Genomic DNA, 24,134 nt, shown 5'->3' on the forward strand with positions numbered 1-24,134 from the left:
CATCCCTACTAAAAACAAATAAATTGTTATTCATCTATTGCACAAAAACAACAAGAACAACTAAAGCAAAATAAAAACAATTTACACGTGCAAGCATAGTTTCTGCAGAGTTTCTGACTGTTTATGTTTTTGCTGCTTTGTGCAATGTAGCCAATCACAGACGTGTGTTGATTTCTAAAACGCAATGGCCAATCAGATGCATTTAAGATTCCACTCACCATTTAAAGTGAGTTTTTGTTCAGTGCTGAATTCTGCATGCTGGCAAATCCTCTGATTATAACGAAGAAAGTGCAGACATTATGAAAGATTCATTGTGCAGTCGGCTTCATAACGGAGCTTTTGGAGATCACGATGAACCGAGATGTGAGCTGTTTAGGAGTTATTAAGGGAGCGCACTTTGCGTGCATTCTGCCACGCCAAACCATGCACGTGCTTGCTTTTAAAGGGTTAGTTCACCCAAAAATGAAAATTCTGTCATTAATTACTTACCCTCATGTCGTTCGACACCCGTAAGACCTCCGTTCATCTTCGGAACAGAAATTAATATATTTTAGTTGAAATCTGATGGCTCTGAAAGGCCTCCATTGGCACAATGGCACTTTACACTCTCAAGACCCTTAAAATGTACTAAAGATGTCGTTAAAAAGTCCATCTCACTACAGTAGTTCTAAAATAACTTTATAAATCGGCGAGAATAGTTTTTGTGCGCAAAAAAACCCTAAATAACGACTTACATAGTGATGACGATTTCAAAACACGGCATCATGAAGCTTCGAAGCGTTATGAATCAGCGAGTCGAATCAGCGGTTTGAATCGCCAAATTTCAGCAGTTTGGCGGTTTGACACGCGATCCGAATCATGATTCGGCTCACTGATTCATAACGCTTCGAAGCTTCATGATGCCGTGTTTTGAAATCGTCATCACTATGCAAGTCGTTATTTAGGGTTTTTTTGCGCACAAAAACTATTCTCGCCGATTTATAAAGTTATTTTAGAACTACTGTAGTGAGATGGACTTTGTATCAACGTCTTTAGTACCTTTTAAGGGTCTTGAGAGTGTAAAGTGCCATTGTGCCAATGGAGGCCTTTCAGAGCCATCAGATTTCAACTAAAATATCTTCATTTCTGTTCCGAATATGAACGGAGGTCTTACGGGTGTCGAACGACATGAGGGTAAGTAATTAATGACAGAATTTTCATTTTTGGGTGAACTAACCCTTTAAGTTAAATTACTTGAAATTGTTTCATGGACGTACAGAAAAAAATCTATACTTTCATGCGGTCTTTTGTGGGCAGGAGCGGGACAAAACATAAATGTTGCGGGCAGGAGCGGGAAAAGGTAACGTATATTTTTGTGGGAGCGGGCAGTGGGACAAAATCCGTCCCGCACAGGTCTCTAGTTCGTGCCTCGGATACACTGCCAAAAACTAAAACATCTATATTGTTGTGATTATTATCTCTATCACAGTCACGCTAACGTGACATTGCAGTTCTTCAGCATTATGAAAGTTTATTATCTGCATGCGTTTTAAAACCATATCCATCTAAACTTCTGATATGTGGTTTTCTGAGTGCACACACCCGCAGCATGCGCACAAAGCTGTCGTAAGCTGACGAAAGATACCGTTTCTCTGTGCCGTTATCGTTATAGTTGTCATCCTTAGTGTGAATGGGCATTGACAGGAATCTTGTTGCAGGATCGATAAAGGATGTCGATGTAGAAACATGTCCTATTTGTCCAAAATGTTGTGCAGTATCTCACCTGAGTTGGCTGGAACTGTGAGGAAGCTCTTCAGTCGCTGCTGGACGTAGCTGAATATAGAAGCACCTTTACTGTTTGAAATTTCAGTGCAAAGCTCATCAGAGGAGCCCAAATCGCCATCAGTCAAACGAAAACGGCCTTCATTAGTCTGGAGCCAATTACACAGCTGTGATGGGAGCAAAGTTTGAACTTTAATACGTCGTGAATATTAGTTAAGATACAAATACTTTGCATTTTGTGCATGATTTTTACATTCTGGTTTAGTTAACAGTCTTTGAGTTTACCTCCTTCCAAAGTTCTGTACCCCGACATAGAGACTCATCAGCTCGAAAATGTGCAAGGAAACCAAATAGCTCATCTAGTGACACAGTTGACTGTCAAAACAAGAAAATCATTCAGATATCAGTTTTGTTTGATCATAAAATGTGCTGTGACTTTACATAATGTCATAATCATAACAGAATGCCAGTTGTAAAATCCACATTATAGTAAACAACATTTTTAAGAAATAGCACTGAAAAACCTACATTCTCATGTGTGTTTGTGCATTCAAATTCGCCGCATTTATGCATTATGTTAATGAGGTTGTGTGCATTTTTTATAACTAATCGCAATGAGCCAAGTTTCAATATGTGGAGGAACAAGAGGTTCAATGGAGTGATTTAAAATTTCAGTTTTCCTCACACAAAGCAACTGTATGGTAAAAATAAAGAAAGTCATGTGGGTTTGGAGCAAAGTGAAGGTGAGTTAATGATGAAAATTAGTAAATTATTACTAATAATACTAATTTAACCCTATAAAGCCTACTGTATCATATTTAATATGTGCTTTTCTAAAGCCTCTAAACTGTCAACATTATCAAAACTTTGCTGAAGAACGTGTTGTACACAATCTTCTATGCCTTCAGTCATTTTATTGATAGTTCATACTTTTCCATATTCACACTATCATACTACATGGGCCATACAATTCAGATTTACTATCAAATATAATAAAAAAAAAACATATTTAACTTTTTATTTTTTTCTAAAGGTAAGCTGCTCGATTAAAAAAAAAAAATCATATCAGGCTTTACTGGGTTAAGGATTTGAAGGAAAAAAGTACAGTACCACATCTGTCAGGCAGAGAGCGGAATGGAGCAGAAAACACTGTGATGCTCCTCTCAAAAGAACCTGGTGGGTGATCATAGTACAGCGCAGAACTTCTCTGAAAAACACAAACATGAAAATTAAGAGCAGATCATGTGAATTACAAACACATGCTTTATTGAGGCAATAACAGACGTGCTTTCACCAAGCAACTGATCTTCACATCTGTTTTAAATAATTTTTTTATCTTCGGAACACAAATTAAGATCTTTTTAATGAAATATGACAGATTTCTGTCCCTCCATTGAAAGTATATTCACCCAAAACTCTGATGTTTCAAAATGTTCATGAACAGATCTTAAAATAAATCCATATGAATCAAGCGATTTAATCAAAGTCTTATGAAAAGACACAATCGATTTATATGAACAGATTTAATTTAGGCTTTAATTCCATATTTTCACAGATTTTGGTAAAAGGAAGCTCAAGCATCCTTGCTTGATGTGCGAGAACCAATGAGGTTCATTCTTGTGTGTCATGCAGCACGTCTGAGCTTCTGCGAGGACCAATGAGGTTTGTTCTCAGTATCAAGCATGTATGGTTGAGCTTTTGGTTTATGCTCCCTGATCAATGTTTATATGCGAGTAAAAGCCTAAATTAAACCTGTTCATGATTTAAAGCAACCACCTCTCTTCAGAGGGCTTGGATTAAAAACTCCTCAATTTATATGGATTCATTTTACATTCTCTCTATGAAAATTTTGACGCGTCAAGACTTTCAAATGGAGATGATCTTCAATATCTTAAAAATAACTACCTTTAAAGGGATAGTTCACCCAAAAAAGAAAATTCTGTCATCATTTACTCACCCTCATGTCGTTCCAAACCTGTAAGAATTTCGTTCATCTTTTCATATGGATTAGCTCAATTCATATGGATTAGTTTTACGATCTCTTTATGAAGTTTTTGAAGCGTCAAAGTTTGTAGTCGCGTTAGGGTTAGGGTTAGAACTGGACACGCGAATGAGGCGGAATCGTGTCCATCGCGCCGCAGGACCTCCAGACGCGCGTCAGCGCGTCTTTCCATTGACTTAACATTGAAATCACTCGCTCCCGACGCTCTATTCACGTTTGGTGTGAACGCAGCATTAGATTTCATCAAAAAGATCTTCAATTGTGTCTTACGGGTTTGAGATATGAGGGCGAGTAATTAACGAGAGAATATTCATTTTTGGGTGAACTAACCCTCTCTCTATATACTCTCTCCAATTGCAGAATCACGAGATTCTAGAAGCTAGTAGTTTGTACCTGATCGCATGGAGTCCATCAGATCCAAGCAAAGGACAAGGGGACAGACAGGACAGGGCCTGGGACAGAAAGAGCAGTGGGACTGCGCACCATTGCCGTGAACCCAACCGCTGAATGAGCTGCAGCAACACTGAACCTGACCACAATAACAACAACATCATTTCTGGATGTGGAATTGAATTTACTCAATAGCCAAAAATAGAGACCAAAACATCTCCACAAAAATATACTGCCCTCTTTACCTCTGTTTTCTTCTGGCAAACTGCTGAAGAAATTCACCATAAAGATTTGGAGTTTCACTCCCAGCTCTGGACAATCTCTGATGTTCTGCTGTGGTGCCCTGTGGAAACAAACAGCTTAAAAACATTTTAAGATCGAGACCTAACTAATTGTATTATGTAATAAAACTTCTCCTAGTATGAATTTTAACAGCAGAGAACAATTACCTTTGATAGAGAGAGCTCTCCGCAAGAACATCCATGAGAGGGCCGACTACAAACTGACAACCAGAAGAACATTCATTATCAATAACTACTATATCAACTATTTTACATCCATATCAAGACATATTTTTGGGTTATCACTATCTTATAAGGCAGAAGATCACATTATCCTAAACCCTATAAAGCCTACTGTATCACATTTGATGTGAATTTCTAAGTAATCTAAATCATCAACATGATAAAAATTTTGCTGAACGACCTTTTGTGCTCAATCTACTATAAAATTGTAAATTATACTAATATAATATAAGTCATACCCCCTTCAGGTAATTTGCTTTGAAATCTTTATTGATTTTTAAAAAAAAGTAAATGTAAGAATACATGGTAACACTTTATTTAAGGGTTCAAATCTCACTATGAACTAGTTGCTTATTAGAATGCATATTACTAGGATATTGGCTGTACTTATAAAGCACATATTAATGCCTTATTCTGCATGACCATATTCTACATCCCTTGATCCTATCCAGTACCTAAACTGAACAACTACCTTACTAACTATTAATAAGCAGCAAATTAGGAGTTTATTGAGGCAAAAGTGAATACTAAAGTGTTACCGAATACATTTAATATTTCAAGATATTTACTGGACTGAAGCAAATTAGGTTTACATGATTATCCATTCATCTTTTTTTTGTTTTTTTTAAATCATGCTAAAATGTGAGTCAAATATCATATATCAGGTTTTTGAGGAAGGTTTATTTGTTCATCTCTCAATCATCGTGTTGGATATGTTTTGCCCTCAACAGTAAAAACTACAAATCTTTGATCATAAAACTAAACATTTAAATATCATCTTACTAAGATATAATGTTGGAGATATAGAGTGACCATTGATATTTAAGCACATTTTATGCAATTATTCAGCTATTCCGTTTAAAAGTTACACCTTACTTTTTATGCCATATAAATATGAACCTCTGGATAAAATTAAAGTATTGCCTAGTTGAGTATGAGCTCAATATTTTCCTATATCATACTACCATAAAACTATATCATAAAAGTCTGATGTATCAAATATGATACAGGAGCAAAAAACACAATATGTAAAAATTCATTAAATTGTCAGATTTGACAGGGTTTAAGATTTATGGATGGATACCTGTGAGAATGCCAAAGCAAATGCAGAGCGATGCAGTGCTTTCAGCTCTAGCAGGTGATTGACTCCTTCTTTCATTACTGCCTTGTTCTCGCTGTGAAACATGCGCTGATACACACACAGCAGCCAGGATGGAGAAAACAGCCCACCTGATTATGGAGAGAGTTGGAGAACAGATTCAAGACAAATTACAGTAAAACTGATATTATACTGCCACATAAGAAACATGACCAACCTTGAATATCAGTTGCCGTTGTCTCAACAAGCACGTCAATCCTGTTGAGTACAGGTCGAATCACGTGAATCTTAAAAAATAATTGATAAAAAAACAGCATAAGACACACATAGACATGTAGACTTAAATAGACTCATAGACTTAAATATATAACTGCATAAAATAAAATTAGTGAAGTATGGAAGCTTGTTTCCGCCATAGAATAAAAAATAAAAAAGGTAATTTATCTCTTTTCTAACAATTTCAAGTTTACATCTCACAATTCTGAGTAAAAAAAGCCAGAATTGAATAATACATAAATTGCAATTGCGTGTTATAAAGTCAGAATTGACTTGAATTGATTTTTTTCCTCAGAATTGGACTTTTGCAGTTGCGAGTTTATATCTCACCAGCATTGGGCTGTCAGGGCCTACTCAAAATCAAAAATATATAGACTTGGTCGGCATGGGGGAAAACAGTCCATTCCCCCACAATGTAAATGCATGGGGTTAACCCAGTTTAACCGGTGTAGAATCACTTTTGCCACTCAACAGAGCAAGATATATAGAAAAACTGAGCCATATTGGGTCAGATTGTCCGTACAGTATCTGTGACTGATAAACGACCCAATGTAATTTAATCAATGGCCAGAGGTGTCATTTTCTTATCAAAATCCATGCTGCTCCATCGACCCCCATATAGGTATGACGTACCTACTTCATTAATCTCCCAGTCTTTCGATGAAGACGTTAATTCAGTGTTCCTGAATTTATGGTATTAAAAGTATGTATTACATACATTTAACGTTTTAAAATTATCATAAAACGTCTTGTGCTATGAAATTGACATGTCAGTGTCACAATATTATTAGAATTACGACAATAGCAACGTTTTTTTATTTACTTTTTTATAGCAACCGTCTTCATCAAAAGACTGGGTGATTTATGAAGTAGCCTAGCTATTATGTCGTGTAATATTTGTGGGAGCAGCTGCATTTAGACGAGAAAATGTACAAGTGCTGTACATATAATGTGACTATCAGCTTGAAGCACAAGCATGAGCCCAGCCCTTCCATTCACGAAATAAAGAAGACTTTTGAAAGTTTTGTATGTATCGTTCATCGTGGAAAAACTGCTTTAACCCGTCCCGTAACAAGTATGACTTTATTGGCGTTTTGTTCAACAAACTTTTGCCATTGCAATTAATGAAATCACTTGTTTTAATCTTTACAATAATACCAGTATCATGTAGTGCAAATGTTTAATTGTAATGGACGTATTGCACAGGGATACGACATAAACTGTCTGTTTATTTGGCAGTATAAAACTTCAGATCAAGGTTTTTTAACTTACTAGAGGTGCAGAACGCCACATGGCAACTTTTCGGGACTGCATCAAGCTAAAATCAATCGTAATCATTACAAAGAGTAAAGATAAAGCGTCTAACAAGGTCTACGTGCATTCATTCTAATGGCTTGTTTTCCCCCACGGCATATGACGGATATGACGTTTTGTGGACATTCCCAGTAATGCCGACCAAGTCTATATTTTTCATAATTAAATTTAATTAATGTGTCCAATTACTTTCTATTTCACTACGTTACAATTATATTTCCAGAAAGACTGTGGTTATTTTTTTTTAGGCTGAGCTGTATTTTCCATATGTCATCATCTAAACGCATCACAGCTCTGTGGACCAGCACTAGTAGTATAGCTAGCCTTCCGCTGAAGCTGCCATTTTCCAGTTGATCATAACTTTGACTGACGTGTGGTGTGTCATCAGCCAATCAAATTTTTATGTGTAGTGATTAAACGCCCCAGAGGCCCAGCGATGTGTCGGCGCTACCCCGCGCTGATGTCATCAGCCGTTTGAACTTTTGACGAGTTGTGAGCGATCTAAGTGCAATAACCTATGGCCGCTGCGGATGACGGGCTGTGTTGTCAAGATGGTAGCTTTTATGTTGCTTGCCCCCTTCCCAAAGAGCACTTTAGTATGTATTAGTATTTCCATTTTATTATTATATTACTTTGAAAGCGGGGTTCGTAACAGTAGCGCATACAGTGCATGAGTGTATTTTGTATGTATCGGTGTGTGTGGTGTTGTTATGGCGGACAGTGGCGTGGGGTGTGTTGATCTGACTGAAACCCCAAAAGACCGCTGCTTGTCTTATCTCTTATTTCTAATCTTCTCACAATTCTAAGAATTCAGAACTGCGTGATATAAAGTGTGAGAAAAAAATGTGAGCTATCAATTCAGACTTCTTGCAATTACGAGTTAACATCTCGCAATTCTGACTTTATAACTCACAATTCTGAGAAAAAAGTCAGAATTGCAAGATGTAAACTCGCAATTGTAAGATAAAAAGTCACAATTATCTTTAAAAATGATTTATTCTGTGGCGTAAGCAAGTTTCCATAGTAAAGTGAACGTAAAATGCAGTTCACAAATATTTTATTTCCACCATCTCTTCTCTGATGATGTGTCTATGGCATCAGGGTGGGACAACCTGTCGCTCACGACAACACAAGCCCTACATTTTTTCTTGTTCGAGAAGCTGTATCACTCAAACAACAGAAGTAGTATGACTGGTGTAGTACTTTAGGCCAGTTGCGTTTTGACTCTCTAAATAAAGTATTCGTACCTGGTTCTCCTCTAGAGTCTCTAACACTAGAGCAAAATCTTCCCAGAATTCTCTCAGTAACTGCTGTTTTTCCGGTGTCCATCTGAACAGGATTTCATCTGCAGAGATCCAAGACATGTGTGAACAATGTTAGAAGTCATGAACATGACAGACACTGAACATCGTCCTACCTGTCTGTGGTTCCTCACTGGTAAACACATCTTCTTTCTTGATCTCTGCCAGTGCCACACACCTGGTGAGCAGGTAAAGCGCCCGTTTGCGGGTCACGCTGTCCTTGTGAGTCAACCCGGCCTGAATTGCCCTAAAAAGCCTTTGACATCTTCTAGGGTCTGGCCGGTTCTGGGAGGTTTCCGGAGAGTAGAGGTGGTCGGAGAGAGCAGTGAGACACAACAGAATCCGAGCTGACACTGATTCTGTCGGATCTCTCTGATGCCATGACAGCAAATCATCCCATATCTGATGGAGCACCTCTGATTCAGCATCCTTACTGCAGGACTTGAGTATGGTGAACCAGATCCGCACTATGATTTTTGAAACTATGGAGTCAGAAAGATCTTTGACACAGCAAAGGGTGCAGGATAGAGTCCTGGAGATGATGCCTCCATCGTATGAGATGGTAGATAGCAGCACTGCTGTGACTTCAATAGCAACATCTACGTCAAACCTGCCTGGTTCATGGTTGCCATCATCTCTGGTAATAAGAACTGGCAGAAGAACATGAATGACCTGCTCAGGTACATCATCAGCCTGACAGGTACTGACACACACTGCAAAGAGTCCACAGACAGCGCTGAGCAGATCCTTACCTCCATCATCTGCACTGGAGATCGTTTGCAGTAGTGGCATGCATTGATCCCATATAACTGACCGCACCTTACAGATGAAGCGCTCCTCTTGTGATTTTTTAGAAAGTTCCGTGATCAAAACAGTTAAAGCTTCAATCTTCTCTATATCGGGGCGTGATGAGCTTGGCCAGCACAAAGTATTGATCAAATTCTCGGGGTCGGGATATTGGGACAATAGGAGGTTTAACAAAAAATTAGACATTTTCGTATAAGCCCTTCTAAGATAAAAACATCCGCATTCGCAACTTCAAAATAGTTAAAATCCGGTTCGATGTTTTGCCTCCTACACACGTGGGAACCAGTGCGGTGCGTCTACTTCCTGAAATATTACGTGCACGATTGACGCATGCGCTGTGTGAGCAGCGTCGCTGCCAGCAGGGGGCGCATGGTGCCTTTTTTATCCTATGGTTATTTCTTTGCATTTACCTTGCTGGAGTTTATGTTAAAGGGATAGTTCACCCAAAAATTAAAATTACCCCATGATTTACTCACTCTCAAGCCATCAGGTGTATGTGACATTATTCTTTCAGACGAATACAATCGGAGTTATATAAAAAAAAATGTCCTGGCTCTTCCCAGCATTATAATGCCAGAGAATGGCTGCCTAAAATGTGAAGCCTAAAAACGGCTCCACACGTTATTAGGCTACTTTTATAATGGATGGATATACTTTTTTGGGCTTCAAATTTTGTGCTGCCATTGACTGCCATTATAAAGCTTGGATTAGCCAGGACATTTTTAATATAACTCCGGTTTGTCTGAAAGAAGAATGTCATATACCGGATGGTTTGAGGGTGAGTAAATCATGGGATAGTTACATTTTTTGGGTGAACTATCCCTTTAAAAGTAATATCTCGACAGAAAAGTTTTTGCAAGTTTTAATAATGTGGCATAAAATGAAGCTCATATCTTTATTTTAGCAGACTTTTCCATTTAGTTATAATAGGCTCAGTAATAACACAGCAGCCACATTTTTACAAGGTTGTCATTCTTTGAACAATGCATGCTAGTTAGTTAATTGGAAATGTTTCTTGGATGACCTGGCATAAACATACAGTCAGTGTTGGGGAAAGTTAGGCATTCCAATGTTGCATTACTCCCTAAACAGTGAGTAATTGCCTTACTTAGTCACTTTTAATGGAAAGTAATGTGTTACCTCACTTTTGTGTTACTCTTTCTCACCCGGGCTGGGTTTGCTTGTTTTGCTTTTTTTAATAGCATAAATAAATCCCTATACATACATGCTGATTCAAGTCAATATCTGTGCTCCTTAAAATGAATGGCCGTGAACTACTATGGATACACTTGGCTTGGTGCATAGATTATTAAGCATTACTATGGTTTATTTTGAGACACTTGTCTCTGGTTAACTTGGGGTGATAACACAAAAAATGAGAAAGATTTGTTTATTTTGAAAGTAAATAGAAAGTTTTTCAAACTTTATGATGCCAAGGACCCCCAAATATGATGAACCTATAGGCGTTAGGAATACTGCCTTACAACCAAAGTGAGCAATATAAAGGGGACTATAGTGAGGAAAAGCTCACTAGAAAGATACAAAGCAAACATATACAATTCTGGAAAGTATGTATATGGCAAGAAAGGAGAGAAACATTTAGAAATGAAACGGTTAGAATGTTCGATAGACTTTATCCATTTTTGATTTGTCTTTTTATTCTCTGAATTTTTCGGGGACCCTTTAGAACCTTCTGGAGGACCCCCTGGGGGTCCCCAGACCCCATGTTGAAAACCCCTGGTTGCGTTCAGTTGATCGTACTACTAAACAATGATGGTTTATAGCCGAATTGAACTCATTTAATAATGGATGAACTTTACACAGTTATTCAACGGATTGGAATAGACACTAAACAGACATCACTGAATCATTATTTTCCTGTTTATCACTGTAAAGCTGCTCTGAAATCTGTAGGCTATGTATAAAGCTCTATATAGGCCTAAATAAAGGTGCTTGATTTGACTTGATTGGAATGAAATGGCGTATACATATCCATAATAAAGGCTAGATGTCTCGTGCACGCTGCTGGCCAATGGAGGTCGACGTCCGCACCTGGCGGCCATCTTGTCACAGGCAGCTCGCTCACTCCTAACATTGTTTTCATGGGTGCTTGCACTTTTTAAATAACCATAACTTGCTCAATTTTCTACCGATTTTCAAACTGTCTGGTTTGTTATAAACGTCAGAGATGAAGTTATGACACTGCATACTTATGAAAAATTATTCATAATTTGTTCAAGCATCCATTATTATAGCCATGTTAATAACGTTTGTAAGAAACCAAACCATTTGTAAATCCGTCAAGATTTCAGTGAGATAAGAGTATTTGTGTTCATGCAGATCACTCACCTTACATCAGATACCACAGAGCCCTGCCTGTGACAAGATGGCCGCCGGTGATGACGTTAGAGACTCCGGCGTAAGACATCTAGCCTTTATTATATCTATGGGCGTAAGTATGACACGCCAATTCGTATGCCATTTTGGCGTGCTATCAAGATGCATAATCGCTTTTTAGCGTGTTTATCGACGCCGTTTTATTCTGTCCCCCTACACTGCCCCTACCCCTAAACCTACCCATCACACACACACACACACACACACACACACACACACACACACACACACTGCCCCTGCCCCTAAACCTACCCATCAAAAGAAACATTCTGCATTTTTACATTTTCAAAAAAACATCATTTAGTATGTTTATAAATCCATTTACATTCACGCGGCTGAGACATACACGCGGATAATTAGAAATGTCATGATGTCATGTTGGATTATGTGCTACTAAGTGTTTTGGAAATACAGATAGTTTGTACTTTACACAGTAACATGAATGTGTTAAAATTTTCCCCGCCTCCAGTTCACATCGCACTCTAAACCATGCAGTGTCCTCAGATGCATACATCAGATTTCAGCAAATGTAGTACAGAATACAGAATGCATACAGTAAATTCACATGCTATTCACAGTATACACATTGCATACTGCAATATAGTAGGAATCATTTGGTATAGGCCATTCCAAACACAGCTTTCATACTGATTTCAGTGTTCTTATTTGGGTATTCCATGCATACAGAAAATTTGCATGCTACGCACAGTATAGAGTGTTTGCATTGACATCACTTTCCCGCCGGAACACGCCCCCTCAGCCGCACTGAGTGGCAAAAGAGACAAAGAGCCTGTAGCATGAACGCTTTAAAGCCTATAAATACAATATAGGTAGGTCTAAATCTGGGTGATCACTTATATCTATGTTATATATACACCGATCAGGCATAACATTATGAGGCATGGACTCCACTAGACCCCTGAAGGTGTGCTGTGGTATCTGGCACCAAGAAGTTAGCAGCAGAACCTTTAATTCCTGTAAGTTGCGAGGTGGAGCCTCCATGGATCGGACTTGTTTGTTCAGCACGTCCCACAGATGCTTGATTGGATTGAGATCTGGGGAATTTGGAGGCCAAGTCAACACTTCAAACTCGTTGTTGTGCTCCTCAAACCATTCCTGAACCATTTTTGCAATGCTTAGGTGGTACGTGTCAAAGTAACATCCACATGGATGGCAGGACCCAAGGTTTCCCAGCAGAAAATTGCCCAAAGCATCACACTGCCTCCGCCAGCTTGCCTTCTTCCCATAGTGCATCCTGGTGCAATGTGTTCCCCAGATAAGCGACACACTCACCCGACCATCCACGTGATGTAAAAGAAAATGTGATTCATCAGACTCCGTGGTCCAGTTCTGATGCTCACGTGCCCACTGTTGGCGCTTCGGCAGTGGACAGGGGTCAACATGGGCACCCTGACTGGTCTGCAGCTATGCAGCCCCATACGCAACAAACTGCGATGCACTGTGTATTCGGGCACCTTCCTATCAGAACCAGCATTACCTTCTTAAACAATTTGAGCTACAGTAGCTTGTCTGTTTGATCGGACCACACGGGCCAGCCCTCACTCCTCACGTGCATCAATGAGCCTTGGCCTACCATGACCCTGTCGCCGGTTCACCACTGTTCCTTCCTTGGACCACGTTTGATAGATACTGACCACTGCAGACCGGGAACACCCCACAAGAGCTGCAGTTTTGGACATGCTCTGACCCAGTAGTCGATCACAATTTGGCCCTTGTCAAACTCGCTCAAATCCTTACGCTTGCCCATTTTCCCTGCTTCTAACACATCAACTTTGAGGACAAAATGTTCACTTGCTGCCTAATATATCCCACCCACTAACAGGTGCTGTGATGAAGAGATAATCAGTGTTATTCACTTCACGGTCATAATGTTATGCCTGATCGGTGTATATCGTCATATCGTCCAGTCTTAGTTTATTGGTCAGTCATTTGGTCATGTTACAATGTGCCCCACCTATGGGGTATTCACCTATTCACTTCAATTCTTTCGGGGTAAATCAAGAAAAAAGTATAGGCCTACACTGAATAATGAAACAAAACCACATAATTGTACTAGACATGTATGCAATTAATGTGAATAAAATAAATAAAATACTCTGAACCCCAAGTGGACTTACACAAACTGAGAAAGTCAAAAAGCGTTAGGTTGTGTGCTCTCCCTTAGATTACAGGCTACTACACACATTCACTATACAGAACATACTTTATTAGTGGTCACAAAGTAAGTACTTACTCAAGAGAGTATGCGATTTCATACGCAGCCAAACTGTTCGGACTGATTCAGCAGATGATCAAATGAATTGTTTAAATCATCAATAAAATATTATAATTATTATTTATACCAATCATATCAATAATCCTTCTGCTTATGCGAATTGCCTTTATCAGTTTATCATAGTATTTATATGTAATGACTATCTTTAAAAAAATTAACTAGGCCTGGTTCATTTAGGACATTTAAGTAGCTTTTACAAATTTGCCTTAGGGAGAAAAAAAATACTGATGTGAAATCTTGAGACAAAACAACGGCACTGACATATTTTAAACTATGTCAGTGCAGTTAAAAACAGCTCAAATGTGCATTTTAGTCTGGGACTAGCTTAAACCTTGTCTGTGAAACCAGGGGAATATCTTGACAGATTCCAGCTAAATATATACTATTCATTCTCTGTGTTTTTCCTTTCACTGAAAGGAACGCATGAGCATGCTTTTAATAGGATGTGTGTTTACAATACATTGATGAAGAAATTACACCCAACATTACACAAACTCTGAGGGCTTGATGTGCATTTTGCATTGATCAAAATCAAAAGAGCTCCATGTATCCGGAACAAAACAAACATTGATCTATATACAGGGAAAGAATCTTTGTTCGTATTGTTACAGAAGTTCATCTCATTACTTGGGTAGGAAAGAACATATAACCTATTTGCTGTTATATTGGTTAGATCTTTCAAAAAACTCACATGGAATATTTTGGTTTGACTTTTCAACTTTCTGTTCCGATCCTGCTTGCTGTTTGAGTGGGTTCACACGTGCTTTGTAACTTGGGGGAACATGAGTATTGTCTGTACACAATTGTTTGAAACCGGAGAACAGGCGGTGCAAGTCGAGTGTCTTTGAATGATGCAACAAGATTAGCATGACCAAAAATGACCACTGCACTATTGTACATGGGTAAATGAGTTTATGTGCTGACATTAATACCCCATCTGTAATAATCTCAAACATTAAGGGAAGCTCTGGCCAGACAAACTCCAAGTTAAAAGTGTTTATTTAAAGCCACCAATAAATCTAAATTGTTTAATTCTTTTTTTTTTTTTAAATCATTTAATAAAAAAAAAATTATAAATGTGTTCTCGTAATCTTTAATCAAAATAACTTTGCAGCGACATCTTTTCTTCTCCGATGACGCGTTTACTGCCCGTGAGGACGGGGCAACCTGTCACTCACATGAGATCGGCCAATAGCAAACCACAACCATCCAACGATCCAATCAATACCCAGCGGACAAAATCAAGTCCCGCCCTACATTTTGTTTCTTGTTCAAAAAGCCGTTTGGCTCTGATATACATCACAATAGGGAAGACAAATCTACTGCAACTTTCATTTCATGTCGATTTTAAAGGAACGTGGCTTTCAAATGCATGAGTATAAGATTTCCTTTTAGAACTGGTTATTCTGGCAGGCTCTGTCTGTATTAATTCTGTATATCAGTGAACGCTCCTCCACAAACCTTGTAGCATAACTGTTACACCATGTCCTAACAAGGTGTGTCCACGATGAAAGCGAAAATGTTTCGCTTTTGATGTTTAATACAGATTCATGAAGAGCAGGATTTAGACCAATGAAAGTTCACTATGGCAGGGGCTTCTTTTTGCTCATTGTGGTTACGGCCAGTTAGAAGAAGTCGATTTTTGCATCACACCTTGATAGGACACAGGACACAATCTTGTCATATTATCCATTAACAAGTCTGTATAAAGTTCATCAACACAAAATTCTGCATGTATAATTTGTAAAACAATCCACAATTGTTCATATTGTCCTGCTGTTGAACAGCACAGAAACAAGTGTATGGTTGTTTTGATGAAAGTCCTGTTGAAAATGTGTCCTCTTCATTTTGCTGTCCGGTTTAATGGCCTGAACTGGAAGACCACAGAAGGCTAAAGTCTTCTCAGTTTCTTATAGGACAAGCTCCAGCAGCTGGTTATCATCCAGCAGGTCGAGAGATAGGCAGTTCGTGGAGCGCTGGACACAGAAAGTAGTTTTGTCTGGACATGGGCTGGTCGCGGTGTGCGGGAGCCCAAACGTGTAGCTGACCGAGGTGTCTGGAACTGATGCCGTTCCTAGCCGGAGAAGAGGGGAAAACAGTCGCACGTCGTCCAGGCTCAGGCTGTAGCGGTCGGCCGGGTTACGAGCCTTCTGATGAGAAACCTGCAATGAGTGATAAGAGCAATTAGTGACATGATGAAGGAATGAAAAGAGAAAGATTGGAGAAGACAGAATACCTGTTTCATGCCATCTGGATCACAAAGGTCCATTTGGCCGTTGCCTGTAACTGAACTCATCTGCAGACCTGGAAACAGAAGTTACAGTAAACAGGATTAGATTTATATTCTCATCAAAGAGCAAAGGCAAAGTATAGATTTACAGTGTGTAAAAATTGTCCCAAAAAAAAAAAAAGAGGATAACTATTTAAACTTTAGGGGCCCTATTTTAACGATCTAAGCACATGGTCTAAAGCGCACGGCACAAGTGCACTTAGGGTGTGTCCGAATCCACTTTTGCTAGTTTAATGACAGGAAAAATGGTTGGTGCACCCGGCGCGTAGTCTAAAAGGGTTGTACCTAGTCTCTTAAAAAAACAATCAGAGTCTCATCTCTCATTCCTTTTAAAACCAGTTGTGCATATTTGTGTTCACGTTCTGTAGTCTGAAGGCCATCAAAGGTTTCTAATTACAACACTATTTGCAGCGTTGAGCTCAGTGCTGAGCACAGTGTTTGCGTGCTGCAACTGAAGTGATTGACAGCTTCTGTCATTAAGGGAGTGCACTTTGCTTGCTTTCTCTATAGGCAATTTGAATAAAAGTTTTATTTTTCATGCTGCTAAGAGGACCAACGGCCATGTATACACTGCAGACCTTTAAGCATCTGTATAGCCTTTGGTGTGATTTATGCACATTTGTATAAAATATCCTGTATTGTTTAGATGATGTAGGCAACATTTTTGTATTGTTTACATGACGGATGCACATACTCGTATATTTTCTTTTAATTATTACTATGTTGGGCTGCAATTATTACCATATTTTTCTTAAATGCATCAACTCAGAATGTTGATTTGATTGCTTGTGTTAAATGAAAATATATGTTTACCTGATTTAGATTCAATGCGGGTGTGGTTCGGGTCGTGGTCTTTATTTCCAACGGGTCGGGTCGGGTATGGAATTAAATTAGTCCAGAGCTCGAAATTAACTTTTTTACTTGGTAGCACTGGTGCTCCCAACTTCAAAAAGGTGGCACCAGCAAAAATTTAGGAGCACCACAACTAAAATGTTTATATATTATATTTTATAATGTTTAAATGTGTGTGTGTGTGTGTGTGTGTGTGTGTGTGTGTGTGTGTGTGTGTGTGTGTGTGTGTGTGTGTGTGTGTGTGTGTGTGTGTGTGTGTGTGTGTGTGTGTGTGTGTGTGTGTGTGTGTGTGTGTGTGTGTGTGTGTGTGTGTGTGTGTGTGTGTGTGTGTGTGTGTGTGTGTGTGTGTGTGTGTGTGTGTGTGTGTCATGTGCAAATAAATCAGTCATTCAATTGTCAGAATAAAAAATGCTGCTTGTCTGGAAAAAATTGGATTTTTGTGTTATAAATATAATTTATTCTGAAGCAATATTCTCAGCAGTTCTATCACATTTAAATATGCATATTTCTGATATTTACCCGAGGGCATTTATTTCCCCTTTTATAAAGTGCATTTTTCCCTAATCTTATGAAATGTATGCTTCATCCTTCATTTTAAATTATGATCAATACATTCAATTGGAATAATAAGACACCGATTGTTGCCAATCAAATGAAATAATTTACAGTGAAAAATTACAATTGTATCGAACAATGTTATGAGATTGTTTTAAATATATTTTAAATATACAAATAAGAAATGTTTGAAGGAATGATACTTTTAAGCATAAAACTAAACTGGCAGGTGACCGTCTTAATGAGTGAGTCATTGAATCGTTCATTCAAATGATTTGTTCAAACGGCGCTATGGTTCTGCTGTGATCTTCGTTTGGAACTATTTTCGCTGTTGAAACTGAACAAAAACAGTCAATATTTCGTCTAAAATTAAAGTGACTTGATTTTAACTGTTTATTGTACTATTGTATGAAATCATTGTCACATTTTTTTTTCAATCTCTGTGTGTGCTGCTGCGCTGTTTTTTTTTTATTATTTCTCCTCATGAGGCTGCGCGAGCCTCAACAGCGCAACCTTGTCAGTAGAATATAGTATGAATATAATTATCAAGCAGCAAACTCCCCCAGTTTCTCTTGAAGCCAATACGGAAGTGACTTAAACTGCAATTCATCGACTGGCCGCTAGACACAGGCTCCATTTTTAGATGGCAACGGCCGACTTTACTCTTCAAAAACTGCTCTTCAGAATCCTATAGGTGAAGTCACGGACACTACGTCCATATTTTTTTACAGTCTATGATTATTATCCACCATCAATCGCCACTTACAATAAATTAAATTAAATCAGAATCATTCTCGTGTTTAGGTGATTATTTCGGGGGGTTTTTTTGTTTTGTTATTGATGTTTAATCTAGCTCTTTCACTTGGCGCTTCAATAAATATTTCTCTTCTTCAGCTCTTTATATTTTGCACGCTAGTTAGTTCCCTGTCACGTGACAACGGAACACAGTGAAAGGGAAGTGATTGACAGCTAATTTTAACCAACCAACCAATTTCGTGTCTTGTAGTGCTGCTGTCAGGTGTTCTGTTAAGTAGTGGGGGTTTACTAAACAGCACCCGTGCATATGTAAAAAAAAATTACATTTTTTTTGAGAGAATCTGAATCAGATAGAAGATCAGAAGTTAATCAGAAGTTAGATTGGGTGCATTGTATTTAGAACCACACATGAAATTGACCAAGATCTGTGTTTTTTTTTGGTTGAGTTTTCACCTTTACACTCATTGTCTGATTGGATGGTGGGACAGTCGACGGACACGCCCTCCAGGAGCTCAGCCAGTCGCAAGATATCCACAGGGTCGTCCACAGAAACCTCCCCGGGCTCCTTCACCATCTCCTGCAAATCTACATGCAGATTTCATCACAAACTGTCCCTCTAGGTTTAACTGTGCTTAACCTAAAAGATTTTAGTCTCACTGTCAGTGCGAACGTGACATTCTAAGAGAATGAAGACAATGACTTGCACGCCAAGCTGGTTGAGCAAATAGACTAAATAACTCCACAACAACATCAACAACATGTCTTTCCAGAATTACATATGCGAGGAATCCCAGCAATGCCCATCTGTCAGCAGACCATGTCAAATGTGTGGTCAGTACCGCCACTCTCTATGCACGTGATCTCGAATTGGAAATTTAAAGCACGGATTCAAAAGCGATTCCTTCACCATGTCCCATTAGGGGCTCCGTAGAATGCGCCATTTCCTTTCTGAACATAGTTTTCAGCATCGGGCACATCCCTACCACAAACTATTCAAACTGTGCAAAAATAAAATGTGACCCATCAAAAAAAAAAGGCTTTTTAACTTTTTCTACACCATTCGAGTGCCTTGGAAATTCTTTATTTATAAAATGTGACAAGTTTAGATAAATGTTGATTATAAATATACTTTTATATCCTGCATTTTTTAATACTGATTATCACTTTAAGTTGTTTGACCCTCACCTTCCTCCTGCCACTCGTATTCATCAGTCCGAGCTTTGCTGCTTGTGTCAGTCCCAGAGGTGTGTGAGGAGCCATGACTGACGGCAGAGATGAAGGACTTTTCCTTCTCCTCCATGGAAACCATCTCTACGGAGACGCTGCGTTGCCTGGTGTCCGCCTCAATGCCAGAGCTGCTGGTGGAGTGTTGAGACAGACGGGGACTGCCCTCGCTGCACGGGTGATCCAGGTCTAGCTCGTCACTGATGTACGATTCACGATACCTCTTCTTCTCTGCATCCGAAGAGGGGGAAAAAAGTATTTAGTCAAAAACAGCCTGACATGGTTAAACCATGGTTCTGTGACTAATAAGCGTGATTCTCACAAACCAGCCAAGAACATATCTAGGTCTTATTTCAACAGAATTAAAGGGAAAAACTATAAATAAAGGGAAATACTATATTTAAACTATATTTTTTCAATTCATGTTCATTTATAACGCTTTTCACAATACAAATAATTTTAAAGCAGATGCTTAATACAAATATTACAATCAAGAAGCCAGAAGTGACTGTGTCAAGGAAAAAAGTAATATTAAAGAATAAACTGTATTTTGCGTTAAAGAAAATGAACTATTTTCCACGTCCATTAAGTTTTTTTTGTATTATGACATTACTGACAAATTTCCTCCAATATTCATTACTATAATCGAAAAATCTTCTCATTACTGTAATGTGAAAAAGAAAATAAAGACATTATTTGTAAGAAAATAATATAAAAAGAAAATAAAGACGTAAAATTGTGAAGTACTTATATGTTATGGTAGTATTTTTACTGTATTGCAACAAAAATAAATGTATGTATTACAGTAATGAGAATGCTTACACACAAACACACACACATGTACACGCAAAATAAAACGTCCAGACTCCAGATGTATTACAGTAATGTCAGTTGGGGAAATGTGCTTAATCATCATAAAAAATACACAATGCAAAAACCCCTTTATGAGCCTAAAAATGCTTCATATTCTATGTACAAAATATAATTTTTTTTTTCCCCTTTTGATTTTGGTCTGAAATGTGACCTGGACATGTTTTTTGTGAGAATAATCTTGGACATCATGAAACTAATGGGCTATAATAGAAACAACTCCACTGAGAAAAAAAATACAAAACAAAATCCCGTTCACACCAAGAACGATAGCTATAAAGATATTAGTGTAAATATCTGCTACTTTAAATCCTCAAGTGCTTTAATGCAAGATGGAATCTGATTCTGATTTCATCTTTCATCATCTGGAAAAACAATTGTTTTGAAACCAATTTCAACAATATAGTTTCTCTGTGCCATTATCGTTATAGCTATCGTTATATTTAGAATTTTTTTTAGAGCTATCATTATCGTCCTTGGTGTGAACGAGCCTTAATAGTGAGAAGAATATTGTGTGGACACACACCCTCCGTCTCCTCCAGCTGGCGCAGGTGTTTGAGCGAAGGTTGCAAGCTGAGATACAATCGGTGACAGGAACTCAGATGCAGCAGCAGATGTCGAGAACGAAAAGCCGAACCCGTGTAATACACCAGCTTCCTCGCTGAGGGCAAACCATCTGGCTGGATTTCAAACTTCTTCCCCTGTGCAGAGAGCAAAAAGAGAGAACTCTGTATATGTAAAGCAACTTTTAATGTCAGAGCAGATGTTCAACCACCACAATCCATAATAATGACATAATAATGAAACAAGCAATAACATTAAATGTTACCAGAAAGGTGAGTCGTCCCACGTGAAACCAGGGGAAGTCATACAGCAGATCACGCACATTGTTCACCTCCTGCAAAACAAAACAAAAACATCTGTGAAATGGTCTACTAATGGTAAAATAGCTCAGATTCTGGTTTCACTAAATGGTTTGGGTTCCTTTATGATTTCAATACTGATTATTTTAGTACTTTAGTACACATACCATTATAGAATTGTATAATTTGTTATTCTATTACAAATCATTTCCAGACCATTCCAACAAAAAATATTTGTAGTTTTTTGAAAATGGATCTTTCTGACCAACAATCAGATTTCCCTTGCCACAGATAGACAACCTTTATACATTCTCCTCCCGCTATGAGTTTAATGTGTTATATCATATGTAACATTTGCTTATTTGGCAGTGTGAGAAAGAAGAAAAAATATAAATCCTGTTTTTTTATCAAAGCAGAAGGGGAGCCCATTTAAGGGTTGGGGTCAGGGCCTCAACACACTGGGTCTTTGATCTCTTAGACACAGGGCCCTTAGTTTAATCCAGCCCCAGACGCTTTAGCGGGCAGATCAGAGGATTCAGGGGAAAGGCATGCACTCCAAATCCCTGTTTATGGACTGAACCCTCAAATATATGCATTCCAGTGAGGCCTATCTGGAGAGCTCTATCATTGTGATTGGCACCGGCTCAAAGAGAAAACACAGGACTGCAATGAATCACAGAATGATTACCAACAGTAGCATTAACACAACATTTACATGTGTAGCAAAAAGCATACATAATTTTCAACGTTTTAATGTGATGTGCTACAAACACTAGTGCGATAAAACATTTTTTGCACTGCTGCCATTTATATACAGGTTGTTCGCCTGTATTTAGTGGCAAGACTGATTCCTTGTCAAATCAGAATTACATCTTATTTCTACTGTTAAAACATCTCATTTGTGGTCAAGAAAGCTATGGCCATATGTGCAAAAATGCAGAGGCTGCTACAAACAAAAATACAGCCTTACGAAAGGAAAATATATTTACCAATATATTACTTGAAATATATTATAATATATTGATGGTACATATATACAATATATTATATATTCATGTGATATATTGCAGTATATTGCAAAATATACAAATGATTGCTGCTTTCAATATATTGCAATATATTAGAAAATATAAATATTAAATCCCATATATGGGAATATATTGCCTAATGTATTACACGATATTTTCCAATATACTGCAATATATTTTTGTTTCGTAAGGGAATGACCTCCAACGATAAAATCATGTGAATGCTACATAACAAACACACATAAACGCCTCAAGCATTTACAAAAGCACACCTGATACACTTGCATTCCTCGAAGAGTCAGTCCAAGGAGTGCTGAACCTTTCTCTTCTTTCTTGTCCTTCAGGAAAGAGAACACAGGCTTATTAACACACTGTCAAATAAAGGAATATATAAATATTGCACATAATTTTCTGAATTTTCAAACCTCCAGAAATCATTCTAAAATGTGGATTACTCGAGAAAAAATTCTTATTTTATCAATGTTGAAAACAGTTCTGCTTAATATTTAGGTGAAAAAGAAAAATTGTAGATTTCATAATGTGCAATGTATGCATCTTTAATTGCAAATAAAACATTGGAATTGCAAAACCCATGACTGTTGTCAAAATGTTCAAACACTCCCCTTGGTTATACATTGCTTTGACAAACAGGTCCTCCCCAAACTCACAAATCTTGTTGAGATAATGTTGCAATATCACTCAAACAAGCACGCTGCAATTCTTTTTGGGTTGCACTAGTAGTGCAGAAATGACTTCACTTTTAACCTCCACTTTGATGAGGATATTTTTCAAATCCTCCCCTACATACCACAGCTGAGAAGGTCTTGACCTACAGCAAGACATTCTGATAACCATGCATGACCTCTGACCTTCTGTAGGCGATAAAAGGTGACTGGGACATCCTCCAGACGGCAGGATTCTCTGATGAAGAGCAGGATAGCGTCACGAGAGGACATCCCCCACAGCTCTTTATGAACCTTGGGCCCATGACACAGCAGGTAGTCGATGCCACGCTTCGCAATTATCTAGAAGAGAGCAGACACGGGTCATGCGTGATTACGAAACAAGTGTGGGCTCTACCCATTCTTTATTAGTTTTACAAAAACTTTAATTAAACCCCTGCTGTAATAAAAAACAACATGAATTTGCTGGTTTGGTGCGTGTCCTAAAATGCTTGTCAACCAGCATGTTCTTTCAGGTGAAATGTTTGCTCGTTAAGAATTTTTTTAATTAAGAAGCCTGGTGGGACATTAGCATACCAGCATCCAAAATACACCTTATGCTTACTACACTTAGGGTGCTTTCACACTAGCACTTTTGGTGCGCACTCGGGTTCGGGTTCGGGTTCGTCAGAGTTCAGTTCATTTGGATGAACGCACCTGCGAACCGTACCCCACGAGTCCACTTAAAAGGTGATCTGGGGTTCAGTTCATGTGAACTCCTGTACGGTTCGCTGCTGATGTGAACTCAATCGTACTAAATCACGGAAGTGAACCGCTATTTATGATGTATGATTTGAAAAAAATGTG

The 24,134-nt window shown here is 38.4% G+C and overlaps 2 protein-coding genes across 3 annotated transcripts in view; both read right to left on the bottom strand.

Moving 5' to 3' along the window:
* Positions 1-9,799, bottom strand: part of tarbp1 (TAR (HIV-1) RNA binding protein 1) — a 45,699-nt gene extending 35,900 nt beyond the window's left edge. The window contains exons 1-10 of one of the 2 annotated variants that reach the window (XM_079842353.1): positions 8,784-9,799; positions 8,614-8,711; positions 5,994-6,063; positions 5,762-5,907; positions 4,603-4,655; positions 4,399-4,496; positions 4,157-4,292; positions 2,872-2,968; positions 2,047-2,136; positions 1,763-1,928 (exon numbers count right to left, since the gene is read on the bottom strand). In XM_079842353.1, coding sequence (XP_079698479.1) covers positions 1,763-1,928; positions 2,047-2,136; positions 2,872-2,968; positions 4,157-4,292; positions 4,399-4,496; positions 4,603-4,655; positions 5,762-5,907; positions 5,994-6,063; positions 8,614-8,711; positions 8,784-9,660 — 1,831 coding nt within the window. In that variant the 5' untranslated portion in view covers positions 9,661-9,799. The remainder of the gene's footprint in view (positions 1-1,762; positions 1,929-2,046; positions 2,137-2,871; positions 2,969-4,156; positions 4,293-4,398; positions 4,497-4,602; positions 4,656-5,761; positions 5,908-5,993; positions 6,064-8,613; positions 8,712-8,783) is intronic. The other variant, XM_079842352.1, reaches the window with a different exon arrangement.
* A 4,279-nt stretch (positions 9,800-14,078) lies between these two features.
* LOC307141689 (FERM domain-containing protein 6) overlaps positions 14,079-24,134 on the bottom strand; it is a 30,466-nt gene continuing 20,410 nt past the window's right edge. The window contains exons 7-14 of the mRNA XM_079842078.1: positions 23,475-23,630; positions 22,878-22,943; positions 21,544-21,612; positions 21,241-21,415; positions 19,806-20,075; positions 19,074-19,205; positions 16,404-16,471; positions 14,079-16,329 (exon numbers count right to left, since the gene is read on the bottom strand). Coding sequence (XP_079698204.1) covers positions 16,078-16,329; positions 16,404-16,471; positions 19,074-19,205; positions 19,806-20,075; positions 21,241-21,415; positions 21,544-21,612; positions 22,878-22,943; positions 23,475-23,630 — 1,188 coding nt within the window. The 3' untranslated portion in view covers positions 14,079-16,077. The remainder of the gene's footprint in view (positions 16,330-16,403; positions 16,472-19,073; positions 19,206-19,805; positions 20,076-21,240; positions 21,416-21,543; positions 21,613-22,877; positions 22,944-23,474; positions 23,631-24,134) is intronic.

The sequence above is a fragment of the Gobio gobio genome (genome assembly GCF_949357685.1).
Source record: "Gobio gobio genome assembly, chromosome: 18".
NCBI classification, from domain to species: Eukaryota; Metazoa; Chordata; class Actinopteri; order Cypriniformes; family Gobionidae; genus Gobio; species Gobio gobio.